The sequence below is a fragment of the Megascapheus bottae genome, chromosome 22, assembly GCF_031878675.1.
Source record: "Megascapheus bottae isolate mThoBot1 chromosome 22, mThoBot2.hap1, whole genome shotgun sequence".
In the NCBI taxonomy this organism is placed as follows: domain Eukaryota; kingdom Metazoa; phylum Chordata; class Mammalia; order Rodentia; family Geomyidae; genus Megascapheus; species Megascapheus bottae.
Genome location: NC_143530.1, coordinates 12,496,393 through 12,511,042, shown reverse-complemented (window position 1 = coordinate 12,511,042; position 14,650 = coordinate 12,496,393). Strand labels below are relative to the sequence as shown.

At 55.2% G+C, this 14,650-nt stretch overlaps 2 protein-coding genes across 4 annotated transcripts in view; one reads left to right on the top strand and one right to left on the bottom strand.

Moving 5' to 3' along the window:
• Pacsin1 (protein kinase C and casein kinase substrate in neurons 1) overlaps window positions 1–6,437 on the top strand; it is a 42,443-nt gene extending 36,006 nt beyond the window's left edge. For all 3 annotated transcript variants that reach the window (XM_090355851.1, XM_090355852.1, XM_090355850.1), the window contains exons 4-10: window positions 287–522; window positions 941–1,096; window positions 1,200–1,375; window positions 2,238–2,358; window positions 2,448–2,575; window positions 3,104–3,291; window positions 3,677–6,437. In XM_090355851.1, the coding sequence (XP_090211977.1) occupies window positions 287–522; window positions 941–1,096; window positions 1,200–1,375; window positions 2,238–2,358; window positions 2,448–2,575; window positions 3,104–3,291; window positions 3,677–3,786 (1,115 nt within the window). In that variant the 3' untranslated portion in view covers window positions 3,787–6,437. The remainder of the gene's footprint in view (window positions 1–286; window positions 523–940; window positions 1,097–1,199; window positions 1,376–2,237; window positions 2,359–2,447; window positions 2,576–3,103; window positions 3,292–3,676) is intronic.
• Window positions 6,438–8,839: 2,402 nt separating this feature from the next.
• On the bottom strand, window positions 8,840–13,630 carry Spdef (SAM pointed domain containing ETS transcription factor). The gene is made up of 5 exons (XM_090355323.1): window positions 13,187–13,630; window positions 11,575–11,772; window positions 10,893–10,940; window positions 10,636–10,782; window positions 8,840–9,407 (listed from the first exon to the last, which is right to left on the bottom strand). The coding sequence occupies exons 1-5, from the start codon at window positions 13,623–13,625 to the stop codon at window positions 9,229–9,231; spliced, it is 1,011 nt and encodes a 336-aa protein (XP_090211449.1). The 5' UTR covers window positions 13,626–13,630; the 3' UTR covers window positions 8,840–9,228.
• Window positions 13,631–14,650: the final 1,020 nt, after the last annotated feature.

Sequence of the window (14,650 nt, the reverse complement as noted above, 5' to 3'; positions counted from 1 at the left end):
CATGTGAAGCCCACATGGCAAGGAAGACACAGACTAGATACATGTCCAGATGCTTCAAGAGGAACCAGTGAGGGCTGCCGGCCAGGCACGGGGGTGGGCAGTTGGAGAGGACTTCTGGGAGAAGTTGGCTGTCCTGGGGCCCTTGAGGGTGGAAAGAATAGAAAGGGTAGAAGAGGATGTTCCTGTTGCCACGGGAATAAAGGGGACGCCTCAGAGAACAGAGGCAAGAAGGAAAGCCCTGGACTGGGAGTGAGGGCCTCCCCATAACCCACCACTATTCTCCCAGGCCCACAATATGGCAGCCTGGAGCGGGCCTGGGGTGCCATCATGACAGAGGCGGACAAGGTGAGCGAACTGCACCAGGAGGTAAAGAACAACCTGCTGAACGAGGACCTGGAGAAGGTCAAGAACTGGCAGAAGGACGCCTACCACAAGCAGATCATGGGCGGCTTCAAGGAGACCAAGGAGGCTGAAGACGGTTTCCGCAAGGCCCAGAAGCCCTGGGCCAAGAAGATGAAGGAGGTGCCACATTAGACTGGTCATGGGGTCACCCCAGGAAGGGTGTCTGGTCCTGGGAGATTGTACCCACAGGGGAGCAGTGCCACCTTCAGGAAGAACTGTCCCCAGGCAGGCAGGCAGGCAGGCAGCGCCAGGCAGAGAGAGACCCAAGGAGATTGGGTGTGATCCCATGCAAGAGAGCAATGTAGGGGGAGGCCGTTGTCCGTGATGCCAGGCAGGAAGGGGTCTTTGGGGACAGCAGCAGTGCCATGCAGGGAAATGCCTTCAGATGAAGGCACTGCTCCCTGACAGGCAGAGCCCAGGCTACCAGCACTCTCCCTCTTAGAAACTCAAACCCATGGTTCTCAGGGAGATGAGCAGGCAGGCAGGACGCGGAGTGCTGGGCTCATCACCTGCTCCTGCACCCCACCCCTGTCCACAGCTGGAGGCAGCCAAGAAGGCTTACCATTTGGCCTGCAAAGAGGAGAAGCTTGCCATGACCCGGGAGATGAACAGCAAGACGGAGCAGTCTGTCACCCCCGAGCAGCAGAAGAAGCTTCAGGACAAAGTGGACAAGTGCAAGCAGGATGTGCAGAAGGTATACAGGGGGTGACCGCGGGGGTCCCAGGGCCCCTGGGGTGTGTGGGGAAGAGGAGTTGCAGGCCTGGCACGATCTCACTACTTTCTCCCCTGGTCCCCAGACACAGGAGAAGTATGAGAAGGTGCTAGAAGATGTGGGTAAGACCACCCCCCAGTACATGGACGGCATGGAGCAGGTGTTTGAACAGTGTCAGCAATTCGAGGAAAAGCGGCTGGTCTTCCTCAAGGAGGTGCTGCTGGACATCAAACGTCATCTCAACCTGGCAGAGAACAGCAGGTACTGGGCACGGTGGCCATGCAGGGGCAAACATGGCCAGCAGAGGGCAATGGTGAGCAGGGAGCCCTGGCCCCGCCGCAGCAAGGGGACGGCAGACCTGCCAGGCTGCAAATGCCGCTGCTGCCTGGGTGCCGGCTAAGTACTGAAGTAGGTGCTAAGTACTCCAGAAACTGCGGTTTGGGTGCTGGGAGCTTAGCTACAGCAGAGTGAAGCTCGCTGACTTGGCATGCCTGGAATTGCTGCTTCAAAAGCCCACCTGGAGACCGAGAGTTGGACCTAGTGGTAGAGTGCTTGCCTAGCATGCTTGAAGACCTGGGTTTGATTCCTCAGTACCACATACATAGAAAAAAGCCCAAAGTGGTGCTGCGGTTCAAGTGGGAGAACACTAGCCTTGAGAAAACCTAAGGACAGTGCTCAGGCCAGGACTGGAAAAAAAAAAAAAGTTCATGAAACTCTTAACTTCAATTAAACAGCAAAAAGCCAGGAATGGAGGTGTGGCTCAAGTGGTAGAGTGTCTGGAGCAAAATACTTAATTGTGTCCCAGTACTGACACAAGCCTGTAATCCTAGCTACTTGGGAACCGAAATCAGAGATAGATGCTCAAGGCCAGCCCAGAGAGAAAGAAGTTCTTGAGACTCCATCTCAGTCAAAAGTTGGGTGTGCCACGTGGCAGGGTGCTTGCCTACAAGCTTCATGCCTTGAGTTTAATCCCCAGTTCAATCTGCCAATAGTACCCCCATCCCCACCACCACCACCAACACACGATTCCTGGTGGGGACGGTGGCACTGGCCGTGTCCTCAAAAGGCAATGAGGAAGGGCTGTGGTAAGTCAGCGTGGCCCCCGCCGTCTCCCCACGCACAGCTACATCCACGTGTACCGCGAGCTGGAGCAGGCCATCCGCGGGGCCGATGCCCAGGAGGACCTCCGGTGGTTCCGCAGCACCAGTGGCCCTGGCATGCCCATGAACTGGCCCCAGTTTGAGGTGAGAAAATGGAGGGGTGGAAGGAGGGTCCTCAGGGTGGAAGCCCCAGGGTGGAGCCTCATCCCCCACACCTGACTGCTCCCTGGCAGGAGTGGAACCCAGACCTCCCCCACACGGCGGCCAAGAAGGAAAAACAGCCCAAGAAGGCAGAGGGGGCGACGCTGAGCAATGCCACGGGGACGGTAGAGTCCACATCACAGGCTGGGGACCGTGGCAGGTGAGCGCCGGCTGTGCAGCTGCTGGGTGGAGCAGAGAGCCTCGCATGCTGGTGCCATTGAGTCTCACTCCAGGAGAAAAGAGCTAGAGCTTAGCAACCCTATGTAGGATCCAAGGGCGTTCAGTCTTCTAGATCCCTGCTGGGATCTCGACATTCTGAACATCTTTCTGTTGGCTCCTTCAAGCCTTCTATCACACTGGAAATCACATGAGTATTCCCATTTTGCAGCCGGAGAAACAGAGACCCAGAGAGATTAGACAAGGAGTCCACAGTCATACAGCTAGGTAGAAAGCCTCAGGAGGTCTGGCTCAGGATCCTCACCCTGAAATAACATTGCAAATGGATATGCCTCACTTCTGTTTAGGGCTATATGAGGATTACTGGCTCCAGACCCCGTCTCAGGTGACCAATCCCTGTTGCAGCCTTGGTAGAATATGGGGGGGGGGTGAAGCCTTGGTTAGGAAAGGGGACCTCTGAGAGGGACAGAGCTGGGGCTGTCCTTGAGGGGGGCCTCCCTCTGCGTTTCAGTGTCAGTAGCTATGACAGAGGCCAGCCCTATGCTGCTGAGTGGTCAGATGATGAGAGCGGGAACCCCTTTGGGGGCAACGAGGCCAACGGCGGTGCCAACCCCTTCGAGGACGACAGCAAGGGAGTGCGTGTGCGGGCACTGTACGACTACGACGGCCAGGAGCAGGATGAGCTCAGCTTCAAAGCGGGTAAGGTGGGCGGGGCAGGGACTGAGGGAGAGATCTGGGCATGTGCTGCGTGTGGGAGAGTGGGCAGGGTCCGAAGAACACCCCTGAGCCTGGATTGGGTATGAGCTTGAGGGTGGGGCCTGAGGAAGATGGCCTCTATGGATTTTCCAGGAAGGTGCCAGAGCAGGGCCAGATAGGTAAAGCGATGGCTCAGAGCCCCGTGCCAGGGGCTGTACAGAGATATTGGGTGGGACTGGCACGGGGCTTGGTCAGAATCTAAGACCAAGTCAGCAATTTGGAGCATAATGTGGGGGGGGCGGTGGGGGTCGTCTGGCCGGACAGTGTTGAAGAGGTGGCTTCTCCTCAAGCTCCTGTCAACACAGGCTACTTGCATCTCCCTTCCCAGGAGACGAGCTCACCAAGCTGGGAGAGGAGGATGAGCAGGGCTGGTGCCGTGGGCGGCTGGACAGCGGGCAGCTGGGCCTATATCCTGCCAACTACGTGGAGGCCATCTAACTCCCTGCCCACTCCACAACTCCAGCCCCTTCCCTACCACCTCCCCTCCTTCCCCACCCTTGTCTCTTCCTTGCCATAGAGTTCCAGACATATTTTCCGATCAAGCTTTTATTTTTTTAAGTCTAAACAGAACAAAAGAAAAAAAAATACAAAGAGACAGAGCATTGGCAGGGTCACCTGGAGGCCAGGGTGGTGGGGCTTAGCTTGATGGCCCCGGGTCGGGGAGGGTCTTAGGACTTAGTCCAGCATCACAACATCTGCTCTTCAGAGTCCACCAAAGAGTCTCCTGAGCCCTGAGGGATGTCTTCTGGACCCTTCTGTCCCGCCTCACTGCCCCAGGCTGCCAGCACCTGTCCCAGTTATCTGAGCCTGGCTTCCTAACCTCTGCCCCCACCCCCACTTCTAATACCACCCCATTCTCAAAGGCCTCTCCTCCAGGCCCCAAGAAGTGAGGCCTCCCAGCCCGTAGTCTTCCACTCTGCCCTGGGATGAGCCCTTCTCCTCAGTCCCATTCTTGGGACCTGTGCGGCTGGAACAGTCAGCAGCCTTCCCTGTAGAGGCTGGGAATGGGCCCTAGACACCTCCAAACATGACGAATGATCGGCGACGGAAGTGGAGGAAGTGATGGGGTCCTTGGCACCTAGGAGGGTGAGGGGAGACAGACAGACATGGCCCGCAACCTAGGCTGTGCCAACCCTCCAATGCCAGCCCCATCTGAGGGACCAAGACCCTGTGTGGGCCTTGTGCTCTCTCCTGCTCCCAGCACTGTGGAGAGAGGCTCTTCATCAGAGCCAGGCTGCCTCAGTAGCTTACAGAGATTTTTGTCCCCCTCTCATAAGTCCTTTGGCACCAGGCGGAGCTTACCCCCCAAACCCAGGGCAAAGCCAGCGACAGTAGCAGCCTCCTCCCATTTCCTGGGAAGGGGCCTTCCTCTCATCCAGCCATCCTCTGTCATGTCCATTGAAACCATAGACTCACTGGGCTCAGCCTCCTCTGTGACACCACGGCTTGGCCTAAACATCTCCTCCACACTCGCCAAGACTGCCTGGAAGACACTGAGGGCTCACGGGAGCTTCCAGCCCAGGGCCATCGGGGGATGCCCGCAGCCGGGATTGGTGGGAAGGAGATCAGGCCCTCAGAAGCAGGATGGTTTCCAATCTTGTCACTTCACCCACCACCAATATTCCTTTTGCTGGCAGTACCCCATCTCCCCAAGCCTGGGTCTCAGTTAAAAGCCACAGGGGCATTCCAGAAGGGTCCTTCGGTCGTCAAGAGCTGTGGCACCAGAGTACTAAGTAGCAGCTCTTCTGGGGTAGACTGGGAAAGCAAACGGAGAACAGACAAGACCCCAAGTGGTAGACAAGTGGCAGGAGGAGCCATTTTTGGAGCCCTCCAGGGCCTGAGCCGGAGAACTCTGCCCTCAGCTGGCACCACTGCTTGGCTTCTGGGCTGCAGCTGTCCACGCCCTTCCCTCTCATCCAAGGTGGCCTTTGCCTCCAGACAAAGAGCGCGCTACCCCAGCCCCCCATCTTAGGTTAGGAAGTAGTGGACCCCAGCCTGGAGGCTCTCATCCACTTTCTGGGGGTTCTTAGGCTCCCGACAGCCCTGGCAGGAGGCCCAAGCTTGGACAGGCCTCCCTCATGGGCCGGAATGGAGCCACACCAGGGACAGGCAAGCACCCCCAGCTGCCAGCATCCCTTTCTTAATCACTGTCTGATCTCTGGGCCTCTCTGCTGCAGTCTGAGATAAGAGCCCTGAGCCCCTCAGAGCCTGAAGCCAAATTTGGAAGGCCACAACCAGTCCTCGAACCGCTGGAGTTCCTGCTTTCCCTCAGGCAGGAGGCAGTGGGGGCCCAAAAAGCAAGAAGCCGCCACACCTGCACCCTGGGGCCTGGGCTCCCCCTTTCTGTGCTACCGGCTTCCCAGTACCTGGGTAGGGGCTGTGACCCTGGCTGGACCCCAGGCCTGTGCCCCTCAGCACCACGGCTGCCCACTGCAGGACAGGGACTGGAAAATCTATCCCCTTTGGAACAGTATTCTCCACAGCCCCCTTTGGGATCTCTCTCTCTCTCTCTCTCTTTCTCTCTCTCCCTCTCTCTCTCTCTCTCTCTCTCTCTCTTTCTCTCTCTCCCCTTCCCTCTCTCTCTCTCCCTCTTCTCCCCCCACCCTACCCCCCCCCCCCGGGTCCCCAAGCTCCTTAGGAACCCAGCTTGGGAGTGTGTCCTGAGCCTGGAGCCTGGCCCCACCTGTCGGCGCTGGTGTCAGGGCACCCACAGCGAGCTCGGGGCCAGGCGCCTTGCTGTGCCCACACCTCATCCTGTAGCCCCGGCCCGCTGCCCCCTCGATGCTGCACGGGCCACCCTGGTGGGGCTCAGCCTGTAATGTGTTTCAGTTAACTACGGTTCTGCAGCCTGGTTGTGCCAGGAGCCAGAGCTGCCCTGCCACCCGCCACCGCCGTCCGCCACCCTCGGCTTCCTGACTCCATTTAGTCCTCCACTTGTGAAACTCCGAGAAGTGCTGTGCTCTCAGCAATGCACCTGTTTTGTACATGATTGTGTAATTTAAAGGTATATAAATACAAATATATATATATATCTATATATCAGTTGTGACTGTATGACTGTGGATAAAACCCAGAACTGTGTCAATCTGCCTGACTGTGTCAATCTTGAGTCTTTGTGTCTTCAGTCCTGGGCAGGGTGGGGAAGACTGTCTGAGGTGGGCTGTCTGTCAGGCTTGTAGACCCTCCAGGGCATTGGCCTGGCTGACCACCATCAGGCCGGGGGACTGAGGGCTGAGCTTTCCACTGCCTAGGGTCCCAGGTCTTGTCTGTCCAAGGACAGTATTGTAAAAGACCTCTGAGACACTGGCCTCATTGCTAGGCATCTGGTGACAGGTAAGCCAGGGCGTTCGGGTTCATGATTTAAGCACTTGCCAAGCATGCCTGCGGCTCTGGGTTTCATTCTCTGCCCTGTAAAATAAATTTGCCAAATTCATGGTTCAAGGGTAAACTTAGAATCGCATGATTGCTAGATAAGCATTTACCACCGTGCTAGCAGCCATGTCCCTAACTCTAGCCCCGAAGTAGGTTTTTTTTCCCCTTCGTTTTTGGTTTTGTGTTAGTCCTAGGGCTTGAATTTAGGGACTGTGCTCTCACTTGGCTTTTTTGCTCAAAGCTGGTACTTTACCACTTAAAACATATATCTTCCTTTGGCCTTTGCACTGCCTAACTGGAAATAAGTCTCTTGTATTTGTATGCTTTGAATGAGATCCTAAGATTTCAGGTCCTAAATTGCTAGGATTACAGGCCTAAGACATTGGCCCCCAGTAATTTTGATTTTTTTTTCCAGTCCCAGGGTTTGAACTCAGGGCCTGAGCACTATCCTTGGATTTTCTCAAGGCTAGAGTTCTACTACTTGAGTCACAGCACCACTTCAGGCTTTTTCTATTATGCAGTACCAAGGATTCGAACCTGGGTCTTCGTGTGTGCTAAGCAAGCACTTGAATCATGAACCTGGGACTCCTGGTCCTTTTCTTTGCTGATCATGGAACTTGAACTCTGGGCCTTGGCACTGTCCTTGAGCTAGAGCTCAAGATTAGCACTCTACTACTTGAGTTACAGTGCCACTCGTGGATTTCTGGTAGTTAATTGGAGTTAAAAGTCTCAAGGACTTCAGTGTCTGTGCTGGTTTTGAACCATGATCCTCAGATCTTAGCCTCCTGAATAGCTAGGATAACAGGCGGGAGCCACCTGCACCTGACTCAGTAGTTTTTACTTATTTATTTTGCCAGTTCTGGGCATGAACTCAGGGCCTGAACACTGTCCTTGGGCTTTCTCAAGGCTAGAGCTCTACCACTTCTGGCTTTTTCTATGTATGTGGTACTGAAAAATTGAACCCCAGTCCTTGTGCATGCTAGGCAAGCATCCTACCACTAGGCCAAACTCCCAGCCCCTAGTTTTGATTTTTAAACCAAGTGGCAGCACCCATTGCTGGGTCTTCATGGTTCTGCTAGGTCCAATCCAGGCCTCCCCTCCTCCCTGTTGTATGCCAATACCGGCTAGATTTCTTGTGGAACAAGATATGAGTCGCAGGCTCAGCCTTGATCCCATTACTAAATCTCTGGGTTCCAAGCCCCATTTCAGCCCCAGCTTCCCCCGTCTGGTAAGTTATCCAAGAGGAAGAGTCTCTGACACTAATTGCCTGGCAGTGCCCAGTCATAAACCCAGCCCTCCCCCCATCTCCCTGCCACAGGGTGTGCTCAGACAAGAAGAGATGGAGATGGTACCACATACATAGAAAAGGCTGGAAGTGGTGTTGTGACTCAAATGGTAGAGCTCTAGCCTTGAGAAAGCTCAAGGACAGTGCTCAAGCCCTGAGTTCAAGCCCCCCCAAAAAACGGAACCCTCAGATTTCTGCCTGCTCTTGAGGTGGCTCTAGATGGCTGTGTGGCCGTCTTCTGACCCAGCTTTCTCCTCCTTGAGCTGAGGTCCAGGCCCCACTGAGACACTGCAGCAAGTGTCTCCAGGGACTTGTGAGAGACAAAACTAGTTTGTCAACGCTGAGCCTGGTTCTGGCCAGGGTCCCAGTGTGTCCCTTCTTGTGGGGTGGGAGACAGCTGGGATCCAGCAAGGTACAGGCCTGAGGCAGGGCTCCTCTGCCCCTCCTGCTCTAGGTCCAATCCCAGCTGACAGATGCCAGGGTGCTGTTTGCTCAGTGCCAGGAGTAAACTTTCTCCAAAGACAATAAAATGGCTGGGGGCAGAAAGCACAATACAGGGCAAGGATTAACCCTTGGTGATCTGGGTGGCAAGGGCTCCCTGCCAGCTCTTTGCTGATTAACTAGAGGTAAGAGTCTCATAGACTTTTCTGCTTAGGCTTCAAACTAAGATTCTCAGATCTCAGCATCCTAAGTAGCTAGATTGCCACCATGAGTCACTGGTGCCCAGCCTACAATCACTTTTGATCATTGATGGTCCCTGGGCTGTGCTATCCTGTGCCCAGGTACTGGGGACTTGTCAGTTCTCTTGTATCTTTATTTTTCATTTCTGGGCAACCTCTGGCTTCCCAACTCAGGGTACTAAAGATGTTTCCTAGTACCCTGCCAGGCATGGTACAAGATGGGTGGGGAAGGGTAATGTAGAAGAGAAAAGGTGGTACTGCCAATGGCTTTGGTTGAGTCCCTGCCATTCTGCAGGCTCTGCTCAGGGAATTTCGGGGAATCTAAGGCAAAGAGAGGACATTCCTCTGGGAGCAGGTGGGCTCCCTCTGTCCTCTAGGGGACAGTGCATAAGAATGTAAGGCCTGAGAGGAAGCACCCCCATTTTGGGGTCCCAGACAGTTCACTTGAACCCTGGGAGCAGCAGCCATTCCTCCCTGACTTTCTTCCCAAGCTCAGGGCCTGATGGAGACAGAGGCAGGCAGGAGGAAGGGCTCTCACAGCCCTCAGATGGGGTGCACAAACTGGTAGACAAGGCGCTGGGAGATGTCTGGCTTGCGGATGATGCCTTTCTTGTAATACTGGCGGATGGAGCGGCTCAGCTTGTCGTAGTTCATGGCAGGCCGGTTCTTGCGGATGCCCCACAGCCGGGCCACCTGAGCAGAATCCTCAATTTTGAAGATGCCTAAGGGAGCGAAAGGGTTCAAAGAGGGCCAGAGTACACATGGAAGGCATCCGAAAGAAAGAAGATGAGACCAGCAGGTCAATCTTGTAGAAAGCCCCAGTGTTAGGGCCTTCTTCAACTCTAGGCAGGAGCTGTGGAGACCAGGACACTGACTCCTTGGATAAAGGAAGGGTTAAGTGTATGTGTGTAAATGCCACAGGCCCAGTAAATAGCTGAGAATACTGTGGAGTCACCAACTCCTGATATGCCGGCACACACACACACGCACACACACACAGTGTGTGGTAGCCACCAGCCATGTGTGATTTTTGGGCAGTTGTACACTAATCTTATGTGGTTAGTCTCAACTGAGATGTCCTGGAAACGTGCACTTTTTCTTCAATTGGGCTTGAACTCTGTGCCTGGATACTGTCCCTGAGCTCTTTTTCTCAAGGCTAGCATTCTACCACTTTGAGCCAAGAGTCTCACAGACTTTCCTGCCCAGTCTGGCTTTGAACTGCAGTCCTTAGATCGCAGGCATTACTATAGGTTCAAAGCCAGCCCAGGCACAAAAGGACCTGAGACTTTTATCTCTAATTAACCTCTAGAAAACAGGAAGTGGAGCTTGGCTCTAGGGCAGGGCAGTAGCCTTGAGCTGAAGAGCTCAGGGACAGCTCCCAGGCAGAGTTAAAGCCCCATGACCCACCAAAAAAAAAAAAAAATTCACTTGAGCACTCAAGATTTGGACTTCGGATTTTTAGATTAGGGATGTACAACATATATTACTAAAATTAACTCACTTGTTTTAAACGTTCTGAATGCAGCTACTAGAAAATTTCATATTACACCTTCCTTCCTCAGCCCTCCCCAAACAATGATGTTTCGAGGCCAAGGACAGAGAGACACCGTTCCCTGAAGGCTGAAGCCCCTGTTGTATTCCAGCAGGGACCCGATGGAGTGAGGGTCCTAAACAGGATGGGGCATGGGGCGTGGCCAGGAGAAGGCTGAGGACTTAGGCTGACCCCCAGCCCCTGGGGATCTATACTCACCCTCTAGCAGGGAACAGAAGGCAGAATCAGCCCACTGTCCCACCCGGCTCTCCACCAAGACCACGCCCCCTCGATATCCTCCCACCAAGGCCACGCCCCACGCCTCTCCCCTCCTACCGGGGCCACGCCCCTCGGCTCCTCCCCAAGGCCCCGCCCCGCCGCGCTCAGGCCACGCCCCCACCGCCTTGGTGACCACTCACCTTTCTCCTGGTTGAGCCAGCGGATGAAGCGGCCATAGCTGTGAGGTTTGAGCAGCAGCTCCTTGAGGAATTGCCACAGGTGAATGGGCTGCCCAGAACACGATGAGTCCACCTCGCTGTCTGTCCAGCTCTCCTCGCTGGTTGAGGCTGATGGCCAGAGAGGGTGGGGTGAGTGGCAGTCGTGGTCACCCCTTCCAGGACAGCCACTCCTCAGCCTTGGCCCTGTTCGGGGTCTCCGCCACCTGTGCCCGACTTACCACAGTAATGAATGGCCCCAGGCGAGGTCCTCTCCTTCATCCAGGCCGCTGCAGGGCAAGGAGAGGAAGTTGTGGACCTAGGAGAGGTCCCACGCGGGAAGGGGGGGAGTGTGGAGGCTGCGGGGTGCAGAAGCCCCACAGGGGCATCCCCTGCTGCTTCCTGCCTCTGGCCAGTGTGGGAAGGTGAGATGCTTACAGGGGCTGCTTGTGAAAGGGGATTTAGGATTTCAGAGCTGGGGACCTGTAAAACCTGCACAGGTCAGATTGTTTAGATGCTGAACCTCAGTTTCCTCACCTGTGAAATGGTGACTGATTGCTTCTGGTCATGAGGTCTGCACTTCACTAAAGGCATGACATTGATAACCTGTACTGTGGGGGCTGGGAGTTTGGCCTAGTGGTAGAGTGCTTGCCTAGCATGTACAAAGACCTGGGTTCGATTCCTTGGTACCACATACGTAGAAAACACCAGAAGTGGTGCTGTGGCTCAAGTGGTAGAGCTTTAGCTTGAGAAAGCCTAAGGACAGTGCCCAGGCCCTGAGTTCAAGCCCCAGGGCTGGAAAAAAAAAAAAAAAAAAAAGGAAAAAGAAGCCAGGCAATCTTTGGATAGCACCTGGCCCAATACCCCCACTCAGTGCCCCTAGTTTGCAGTGGGGGAGGGAGCCAATCCTGTGCTATATCCTACCTGATTTCCAGATGTCCAGGTGGGCATGCAGCACCTCCCCACCCAGGGGTGAGCGTTGGCGGAACTGTTCCTCAGACAGGTCACACAGCTCTTTGCCCCCCAGCTCCTGGAATGCCTTGCCAGCAGGGGGCAACCGGTACTGGTGCTCTGTCCATAGGAGCCACTTCTGAACGTTGCTGGGGCTCCAGTCCCCAGGATCTGGGCAAGAGACACCCTCTTGGTTTGCAGGTGGCCAAAAGTGGCCTTCCAGGGGAGGTGGAGACACATAAGGAACTCTGAGTCCTGTGGCCCAGGACCTTGAGCTCCTTAAGATGTGGCCAGATTCAGACAGAACCCCCAAGGATCCCCTCTGGGGGCAGATATCCCCCCCAAAGGCGGAGGAGAGGGAGGAGTCAGGGCCCTAAAACAAATTCAACTCAGGTTAAAGCTGTCTCTCTTTGCTAGGGCACCCAAGCCAGAAATACCTGAGCCTTCCCAGATACTCTTTTTTGGTTTTTTTTGGTCAGTTGTGGGGCTTGAACTCTGGGCCTGGTCGCTGACCCTGAGCTCCCAGATACTCTTGTCATCCCCAAAGGCCTCAGGAACCAGAGAAAAACTAAACAAGGAACCCAGCATTACCCCCACTTTACAAATGAGGAAACTGAGGTCAAGAGACCTCCGTTCCTCTGTCCAACACCCAACAAGGGCTTTGTAGTAACCATTCAGCTCACATGTGGAATTGGTAAATGGTGGGCACAGGGCACTTATGGGGGCAGCTCCAGGCCTCAGGCAAGGAGAGGAGTCACTGGCTGGGTCACAGATGTCTCCTGGGGAGCTGCTCTGTGGGGGATCCCAGAAGAGCACAGACATGGGGGCCAAGCTGGGGAGCAGGGTTGCTGTGGGACCGCTGAGAGAGCACCATGAACCAAGCCAGTGCCCCAGCTCGGTGACCTGCAAGCAAGGCTGCTCCCACTTAATAAACCCATTTTCCTACAGAGGTCAAAACGATTTGTTCCAGTCTCCATTGTTCTGAGAATGGGTGTGGGGGAAAAGGCCCCATGGGAGAGCCTCCTGGGGTGGGGTGGGCATGCTGTGGGAAATGAAGACAGAAGCATGAACAGGAACAGCCTCAGGTAGGGATGTGGGGGAAGGCTCCTCCGTCTTGTGAGGAGACTGCACAGAGATGGAGAGAGGATACACACCAAGGATAGGGATGCAGACCTAGCAGTCCCTCACCCACAATACCAGCTCATGGACCACACTCAGGGCCCAGTAGGCATAGAGGTTAGCCCCAGGAGCACAGAGATCTTATTTGACAACTGTTTACTGAGCATCTACTATGTCCAGGGTGTTCTTCCAGGAACCAAAGGTATAGAATGGAATGGGGATATGGACAATGTATGCTTCAGTGTAGAAGCCTGTCAGTGGTAACTGCTGGGGGAGAAGGAAGAAGGATGCGAGGAACAGGTGGAGGCGTTTCAGTTGGGGGGGACAGGCATGGAGATGATATCCTCTAAATCAGGAACTGAAGATGATGACGAGTGAATCTAATAGGCATTTGGTGGGCAGGAAACATCCTCGCCCCCAGCCCTGCCTGTGTCCCTCACCCTGGGGGAGGGGGAGGGGAGCTCACCAGCGGTGATGTTGAGCAGCTTGCAGGCTGTCTCGATGTCCTTGAGCACCTCTCCCACCACCATGGACTGCACCTGCTCCAGCGAGTGCTCCTCCAGGGCCAGCCCGCCAGGTACCACGTCCAGGCTGCCCCCCGAGGCCTGGCTGTCAATGACCGGGCACTGCTCCGGCTCATCTGGTGGCTCCTCTCGGGCAGTGTTCAGCAAGGGGCCCTTAGCCACCCAGCTACCATCGTCCGGGCACAGCATGTCGAAGTAGGAGAGGTAAAAGGCAGACAGGCCCTGCTCAGGGGTGGCAGGTGGGCTGGGGCTCCAGCCCCGCTTCTCAGGGCCCCCCATCCCCACTGCCACCTTCTCCAGGCCCGTTCGTAGCAGGGCATCAGGGGGCAGTAGCAGGCAGCTGGGGGGCATGTCGCTCAGGCCCGGGCTGGCGCTGCCCATGCTTCTGCGTCTACAGAAAGGAGAGGAAGGAGAGTCAGGTTGGACTGCCTCCCCATCCCCACAGGGGCCGCTAAGCTGGTTACAGGGATGAGGGGCCCAGTGGACAGTGGGCTGGGCCTGGGAGAGGGTTGAACCTTCTGGGTCACTGGGCAGTGAGGAGAGAAGGGCTGGCTGGGAAAGACAGTGCACAGGGTTGGGGGGGGCAAGATGGGTAGTGCCCGCCAAGTTGGCTAGGCACAGTGATCTCCACCGTGCTAGAACAGGCTTCTAAGGACCCCAGCCGGGTCCTCACAGTGGAAGGCACCCATTTGGCAGATGAGCAAACTGAGGCCCAAACGAGGAACCCCTAATTCCAAATCCTTCCAGCTACTGAGCCTGCTGTAGTCACACTTGTCTGCCATCCTCTCTAAGACAGCAGAAGGTAGAATGGGTGGAAGAGGCCACTGTCCTGAACACTCTGCCAGCCTTACCCACCCAGGGAAATAAGAAAGGACCAAGGGAGTGGGGAACAACCCCCTTATGTGTTGGGGACATTGGGGGAGACAAATAGAATCACAGAGTAGCACTTCCTTTTCCCTTGGTGATAGTAAGGTTCGAACTCAGGGCCTTTGCCCTTCATGGGCTGCTGAAGTAACATCTCCAGTCCTGGTTTCCACCTATTCATTTTAGGATAGCATTTTGCTTCTGTACAACTGGTTCATTTTAGGATAGGGTGTGTGCCTGAATTGCAATCTGCCTGCTTTAGGCTTCCTGACACTGCTGAGATGACAGGTAGGTGCCACTCCATCCAGCTGCCCACTGTAGAAATGGGGGTCTCACTGACTGACTGCCTAGGTTGGCCTGGAACTACAATCCTCCCAATTGCAGCCTCTCAAGTAGCAAGGATTCCGGGCATGAGCCATCGCACCAGTGCTTGAGGGACAGGAGCACTTTGAAGTGGACCCTCCACTCAGGGCAGGTTCTGTTCCTTAGCCTCCTTGGTCTCCCTCAAAAAATGTGCTTCTTGGGCCAGGAGTGTGGCCTAA

Coding starts and splice junctions, on each gene's coding strand:
- Spdef (XM_090355323.1), bottom strand. CDS start 13,625: ATGGGCAGCGCCAGCCCGGGCCTGAGCGACATGCCCCCCAGCTGCCTG. Junction 10,783..10,892: donor TGGGGCCATTCATTACTGTG/GTAAGTCGGGCA, acceptor TCTGGCCATCAG/CCTCAACCAGCGAGGAGAGC. Junction 9,408..10,635: donor CTGGCTCAACCAGGAGAAAG/GTGAGTGGTCAC, acceptor TCGCTCCCTTAG/GCATCTTCAAAATTGAGGAT.